Below are 7,736 nucleotides of genomic sequence, written 5' to 3' on the forward strand. Positions count from 1 at the left end.
ACCTGCATGACCTGTTCCTGGCCTTATTTTTAAAACCAAATTTTGGTCTGTATGGGGCAGACTTATAGGAAGAATTTGAAAGAAAAATTTGTAAAAATAACTTTTAAAACTAACAACTGGAAAATCCAAAATTATTTTTATAAAAGTCTAATATAGGCTTATAAGTTGACCTAAAGATTTCCAATAAAATTTATGAGGAAAAATTTACCCCCCTTAGCAAATCATGGATACGCCTATGTGTCAACAATACCAATTAATACAAGTACAAGTAACGGCATCAGAAAATCGATTGAATAGACTAGCTCTGCTTAATATACATAGAGATTAATTCCCAAAAATTATCAAAATTGCTAGAAGATTAAATTTCTATTTGATTAATAAATAATTATATAATGTTTAATTCTAAATTTATTGTAAACTCTAATATTTTTTAACAATATCCATTCTTTAGTTACATATATGGTATATATACTATCTAAATAGTTAGCAATATCATTGATTATTTTAAATCAAATCATAAAATATGCAATATAAACAACAGCAAGATATTTTAACTATACTATATTTTAAAAAAAATTCTACTTTATAATACATTTTTAAAATTGATTAGATTTGTGTTTATTTAATTGCAATTGTCAAGACAAAAGATTTTCAAGGTAACTTTGTATTTGTAATTTATGCTATTTAATTTTATTTTTTAGTTCTTTTAATAAATTAATAAATTTTTTTGAAATAATTTATAAATATTCCGGTCTATAATAAATTTAAAAAATTTCCTATAATTACTTTTTATAGTTATCTTAAATTTTTAAAATGATAACTTCTTATTCGATAATATTCTTATTGGCAACTTTATCTTTCATTCCCAACGGTAATTACTATTAAACAATACATAAATCAATGTTTTATTAAAGGAAGGTATATAGAGCTTCTATTTTAGTATTTTTTTTCTACTAATCTCCCACCGAATATGGGGTAAAAAATAGACGTTCATGTAAAAAAAATTAAAATAACTTCAAGCCCTATTTAAGTTTGTCACAACTATTAAAAAGATTTAAAAATTACTATAAATTTTTAAAAATAAGAATATTTTAAGATTTTTATTTGAGGTAGTGCAAAATTTAATCGCTTTGGAAATCATCTAAAATCATTTGACAGAAAACAGATAAATTGAATGGTGCAAAATTTTTTACATATGTTATTATATACACTTTTTAATCTATTTATGTAGCAATAATTCGTACAATATTTTTCCGTATAATTAAATTTCCTTATCATTAAAGCTTTCTATTTTGAATCTTTATATTGGTAATCCATTCTTTCCTACTTAATACAAATTTTTTTTTCATATGCTTATTGGTCAAGAAAATGTTTTTTAAATTTTTGGAGGTAAGAAATCCCCTTTTATTAAAGACTGAAAAACGAAATCTAATTCTTTTAGATTTTCTTATTGATTATTTTTTAAAAAATATATACTATTTATAAACATTGTTAGAATAATTTTTTGATCATAGGGAATACTATGGCCCAGAATTTTTCAAATAATAGCCGAATAATAGGATCCTATCAAAATCAACAACAACAAAGGAACTCTATTATAAATGGTATACAGTGAATTTATGAATTACATTAATAATCATTTGTAGAATTTTGTGCTAATAGATGTGCCAATTTTCAAAATCAAGATAGCAGATGCTCTGTTTGTCCTAGCCAGAACCAGTCCAATGCTAGTGCTAGGTTTCCACATCGGCGTCAATCCTAATTTTTTGGGAGGAGAAGGGGGTGGTGTAACTTTGAATAATGCAAATTTATCACTTTAAAATTATATAATTAAAATGTTTAGGATTAAATTTAAGTTCTAAATAAGATTTTGCAAGAATGAAATTAAGAAAAAAATTATTATAAATATTTATATATATGATGTAAATAGATATCTGCGCTTCCTAAATTATAAAGGAGAAAAAATTGTTTATAAATTTTGTCTTGAATTTATATCTTTTATTTATTTAAAAAAAAGAAAGAAAGTGAGAAAAGTAAGAAAGGAAGACGTGAAAAAAATATTATAAATACTTAAATAAACTTTTAAGTAAATTTGTTCAACTCGGTTGATTTCAGTCAGATTTTTAAATTTATGCATATAGGGGAAATGGACCGTTCTGTACAAGGGAACGTTATTTCACTCATAATTTAAACTCCTAATTTATAAGACTGACATGATTGGCTAAAAAGTATTTGAAAATTTTTTAGTATTATAATTTTTAAAGAGGAAAAATAGCATACCAAAAGTTACAATAAATAATTTCTAACTTTATCATATCACTTTAATCTTAATAACTAAATTTTAGGAAAGTTTCCTACTTTTTTAATCTGAAAATTGTTCAGAATCACAAAACTTGAAATAATAAGATTCAGAATGATATTTATAAAGATAGAGTGCATAGTTGTCCTATTAATTATTACATATTTTTAATCTAAAAGATTAATTTTTATTATAATATACATTAAATAATATTAACTTTATTTATATAACCCTAAAATTTCTTAAAATTTCTAGATTCAATTAATTTCCTTAATTTTTATTATGATATTATCATACATTAATATACTTTAGATCCTCTAATATTATAACAATATCAAAAAAAATATAATTTTATTAGACATCTAGTTTATGTCTTGGCCAACTATCACATATAGGTAGACATGTGCGCCGACAGCATTTTCGGCGGCGGCGTTTCTTTTTTTAAAATGGGCTGGCGGCGGCGAATCGATTTAGACGCTGCCACAAAAATCGGCGGCGGCGCGACGGCGTCAAATATTTTTCTAACTTAAATTTTAAGTAAATTTATAAATTCATTGGAAACACTTTTAAAATAAAATTTATACTTTATTATGTTTATAACTATAATTTAATGATTTTATTAAGTTATAACTAACATGAATAAATATTATTTTATTTAGATTTAAAGGACATAATAATGATCTTTTAGAGTTCAGAGTGAGCCCATCTATAGAAAATACACGCTCGCTGGGTGTGCTTGTAGCTGGAACGCACAGGACCTTTCTAGCTAATATTGAAAGTTTAGGAAGATCCAATGCTCTTATCTTCCAAAAATTTAAGACATCTTTTATCTCCAAATTATAAGGCGAAAATAATGAATAACACTCTTTTTCTAAACTAGTTAAATAGTGTTGTTGTTCCAGGTTATTGTTTTGAATAGATGAATGCTTCGTAGCCAATGACTTAAGATAATCGAGTTTTGAAGCAACTTCCGTCGTTTTACATTTGTTTAATTCGTCCGTGTAAGACCGTAGAGAGGTAGCGTGTTGACATAAAAATTTAACCGGAGTAATATTTTTTTCCTTTAAATATTCATTTACTATGTTTATTGATTGAAAACGAGAATCCAAAAGTGCTCCTAACACCTAAGTAAAAAATAAAAGAAAGAATAATGTATAAAAAGTAATTTATGTATTTTAAAATACTACCTGAAGATCGGTTATTGGAAATCTATGATCAAATTTAGTAAGCCATTTTCTTTTACAATTAAATGATTTTTAATTTCACTACGAAATAATAAGGCTAAATTTGTAGTAACTCCTTTTTGGACAGATAAAAATTCAACAGTTTGTTTGAAGGTTTTAAGAAAATTTAAAAGTTCATACACCAAGTCCCAATCGGAGTTAAATAATTTGAGATCCGGTTTCTCCATTCTATTTAATAGAATATTTATAGGATTTTTGTTATTGCCAGTCACACTTTCCAGTATTATTAAAATACTATGCCAACGTGTAGGCACATTTAATTTTAAGGTTTTATGTTTTTTCTCATATGATTTTTGATTTTCACTATCATCATCATACCCCAAACGATCTTCATAAAAAAGATCATTATCATCCAAATCTAAAATATCCGATGTATATGATATCGATTCAAAACATTTTCTATTTTCTATATCGTTTATATTTTCAAAATCCGCTGTTTTGAATCTTAAGGCAACTATAACTTCTCTAACTTTTTTAATGAGATTTTCAATTTTATTAACTTTTTTTATTCCATCGACTGTCACTAGATTATGTAATCCATGCCCCAAACATAAATGATGGTCATATTCTCCTAGACGAACACTTTTCTTTACACTGGGTCCTGCATCCGTAACCATTTGAATTTTCTTGGACCCTAAATCAAATTCATTTTCAACTTTTTCTATTTCGGAAAGAATAGTTTCAGCGGTATGTTTTTGGGTGACATGATGTGTCGCCAATGTATAAAATACAATATTAAAATTATTATCTATTTCGTGAAAAGTAAAGGTGATATAATTTCGCCGTCTATATTTGTCTGTCCACATATCAAAAGTTATAGCACAAAATTTAGGACCTACATTAATTTGTTGGCATATCATTGATAAATAAACATCATCTAATCCACTCCGGCTAAGTGTAGTTCTGTCAGGTAACTTTGGCATCTGAAATATTGCCATATTTCTACATAATAAAAAGTTAATAATAAAATATCATGCCATAAAAAATTCTAAATGTGGGATGTTATAAAATAATTAAATATCATGCCATAAAAAATTCTAAATGTGGGATGTTATAAAATAATTAAATATCTTAACAAATAAAAATTAAGATTGCCCTATAAAAAATTATAATGATTTTACAAATAACCTTTAGAAAATCTTGCATTCCAGTATTATTTATAGAAGAGAATGGCATTAAATCCTTGCAACACATGAGAACATAATTCCTTACCAGAATCCTTTTTTATCTTTTATAGGGTCAGTTGTATCTTTTACAATGGGTTTGAAAAATAACTTTAAATTTTGTTTAGATATTTCTTCTTTACATGATAAATCATGTTTGTCAAGTAAATGTTTTATTATATTTGATGTGCTGATATTTTTTGAAAAAGATTTGATTGGATAACTAATTAAATAATTTACTAATATTTATAAAATAATCAAAAAATTTACTCTAAAAATGAAGAATTATTTTCATCCTCACCATCTTTATCAAGTGCTATTTGCAAGCATATATTACAAAAGACTTTATCTGTAGCAACACTGGTTCTCTTATTATTTGTGTCAGTTTTTAATATTAAGGATCCAAAATGTTTCCATGCAAAAGAAGGTTTTGCTTGTAAGGATATACTATATTTTGTTACAGGGTATTGCAATGCTGCATCCATTATAATTGTTTTAGTCCTGGTATTTTTATATATGTTATAATGGCAACAAAATAAAAATCATTAAATAAAATTTATATTATGATAAATAATAAATTTTATATAACGAGTTGTAAATTATTTGAATCAAAATAAAAGAATAAAATATAGATTTACCTTTTCAAATTTAATGTCCTAATCTTATTTTATCTAGCACGTTGGTCACAAACCTGCCCAAAGTGAGCGAATAAGGATTGTTACAAATCAAATTTATAGCAAATCAAAAATTATTTAATATTTTTCTTATATTCATAAATAATATATTAAATAAATAATAAAAAATATGTATCACGCCGCCACGCCGCCGAATTTTTACATCAGCGCCGACAATTTTTTGGCGCGCGGCATCGGCGTGGTCAAAATCATCGGCGGCGGCGCATTTGACCGGCGGCGCACATGTCTACATATAGGTATCTCAACGTACATAGAACACTGTATGGTTGGGCCAAAAATTTTTTTACAGATTTAATTTTATAAAAAGTATAGTTTTTATAAATATATTAACTATAGCATATACATTTAGGATTTCGATGACTTTATTAATTCAGATTAGTCTAATATAATAAAATTTATTCATGCTTAAACGAAAAGTTTCTTAACCATTACTTGTCTTTCCTATAATCAAAACAAATTTATAGATAAATATAGCTAATATTCTTAAAAAAATTTACAGGGGGAGCTACCTCAATAAATATCAGGCTCATTCATGAGGGCAGTCAAATAACTTTTTTACTAGAAGATGAGTTAGGGTTGACCTAGTCCACAGGCAATTCTACGTTTCAATATCCTTTTAATCATAAGTCGTCAGAAATTTAGTCAAAATATATTTTTTTATACAATATAAATATAATAGTTGACGACTAAGACCCCACTATTTTGATATGATACAGAGAAAAATAAGTTTTTTAGTTTTCAAATTAATTTTTTCACATTTTATTTTGAATTAAAAGATGAATAGCTTCTAAAAATGATTTTTTAAATTATAAATTTTGTAATATACTGTTACAAAAGATCTATTATTCAAATTGCGATAATATTCAAACAAAAATAATGTTTTATTAAAATTGTGTTAATGAGATGAAAACTGTGATATTGTATATTTTTCATATTTAAGAGTTTAACAATTGGAATAGTTGACTTTTTATTTTTCGCTATAATTTTCTTAATTTTTAATCTTTTTTTATTTTATTTTCCTTTTAATTTTTATTACTTTTTTCTTTATGTTAATTTATAATTGATTAATTTTTAATTAAGAGGTAATGAAGGAATGAGAATTTAATTTTATTTCTTTATATTTTATTTTTGGCTCTAATTTTCTCAATTCCCACAACTGTGCCGCAACCCGGGAGAGTGGATATTTTCCGGGCAACATTTCAGTCTAATTCAGGCAATGGTTACATGGGGAGACGGAGTGGTGTCAAACTCTAATGCAACAATTCTAAAAAGAAAAGGTAAGTATAATATTTAGAGAAAGATAATAAAAAAGACGTATTTTGTTTAAAATAAAAAGAAAAATATTTATCGTTTAAGATTAAAATTGGATAAAAAAGAGATTTAGGTTTATTTTTAAAGATGTAGGTTGAAAAAGAAAAATTATTTTACGGTAGTTCATTTAAATTTCAAACTAATTTTTGTAAATATTGATAAGATTATAATACAAAATTGTGTAGGAATATAAGATCTTAAATTAAAAATAAAGAATTATAAAGGTAGCATTATAGTAAGTAGATAAGATATAAAGAAGTTTGTGTTAAAGTTTTAAAGGTGATAATTTATGAATTTTTTTAGATGTTACTGGTAAACTAAAAACCAATGGAATTTAACAGAAACTGAGACTATGATATTTTAGATTTTAGAATTATTATAAGTTATTAAATAATTGATCACTAGAGATAACTACGACAAAGAAAAAGCCATAAATTGTGGAGATTAAATAAATTTATTTGTAAAAATATTTCAATTGAAAATATGAGGAGATATAAATTAAACAAATAGTTTGCTAAGATATGATAATTTAAAAAATTCTGTGAATAAGATTGGAAACTAAGGGTGTGTTGAAAATTGATGATAGACATAATTGATTTGTTTCTTAACAAGTCAGCGAGAGTTATGAGAATCATAATTTTGGTGTGTTGAGAGACAACGAGACTTATGAGAAGATAAGTCAGAAATAAATGCGTAATGCCACAAGAAGATAAAATATTTTGGGTAAAAATTTGAACTAAGATTTTTTAGCTTTAAAATATTCAAGAGAATTTTAGATTTAGATTCAGCTTTAGACATGGTTGAAAAGATGTGGATTAATAGCTAAAGGCCAACTACTGGCAAATGTCTCAATGAAGATATGGGTCTGGGCTTCATTGAGGGTAAAGGGGTGGTAGAATTGACATAATGGTATAATTCATTTAGCATATTTTGACTATAGAATATTATTATTTATTCTAGAGAAAAAAGTGAGCAAATATTTTGAAGGTAAGAAATCTAATAGATTATGTATGGAAGAATTAAA

General features: G+C 25.4%; 1 protein-coding gene and 1 long non-coding RNA gene across 2 annotated transcripts; one reads left to right on the forward strand and one right to left on the reverse strand.

Annotated features, from left to right (window-relative positions):
* The first annotated feature begins 736 nt into the window (after positions 1–736).
* On the forward strand, positions 737–1,899 carry LOC135927379 (uncharacterized). Its single transcript, XR_010572065.1, has 3 exons — positions 737–871; positions 1,515–1,604; positions 1,647–1,899. It is a non-coding gene; the product is annotated as an uncharacterized LOC135927379 (long non-coding RNA).
* A 557-nt stretch (positions 1,900–2,456) lies between these two features.
* LOC135926698 (uncharacterized) lies at positions 2,457–5,191 on the reverse strand. The gene is made up of 4 exons (XM_065462630.1): positions 4,977–5,191; positions 3,543–4,485; positions 3,019–3,423; positions 2,457–2,471 (listed from the first exon to the last, which is right to left on the reverse strand). Exons 1-4 carry the CDS (start codon positions 5,189–5,191, stop codon positions 2,457–2,459), a joined length of 1,578 nt encoding a protein of 525 aa, XP_065318702.1.
* Positions 5,192–7,736: the final 2,545 nt, after the last annotated feature.

This window comes from Gordionus sp. m RMFG-2023, chromosome 3 (genome assembly GCF_954871325.1).
Source record: "Gordionus sp. m RMFG-2023 chromosome 3, tfGorSpeb1-WG-v2, whole genome shotgun sequence".
NCBI classification, from domain to species: Eukaryota; Metazoa; Nematomorpha; class Gordioida; order Chordodea; family Parachordodidae; genus Gordionus; species Gordionus sp. m RMFG-2023.

Coding starts and splice junctions, on each gene's coding strand:
- LOC135926698 (XM_065462630.1), bottom strand. CDS start 5,191: ATGGATGCAGCATTGCAATACCCTGTAACAAAATATAGTATATCCTTA. Junction 4,486..4,976: donor AATAATTCTTCATTTTTAGA/GTAAATTTTTTG, acceptor TTTATTATGTAG/AAATATGGCAATATTTCAGA. Junction 3,424..3,542: donor AAATTAAAAATCATTTAATT/GTAAAAGAAAAT, acceptor TTTTTTACTTAG/GTGTTAGGAGCACTTTTGGA.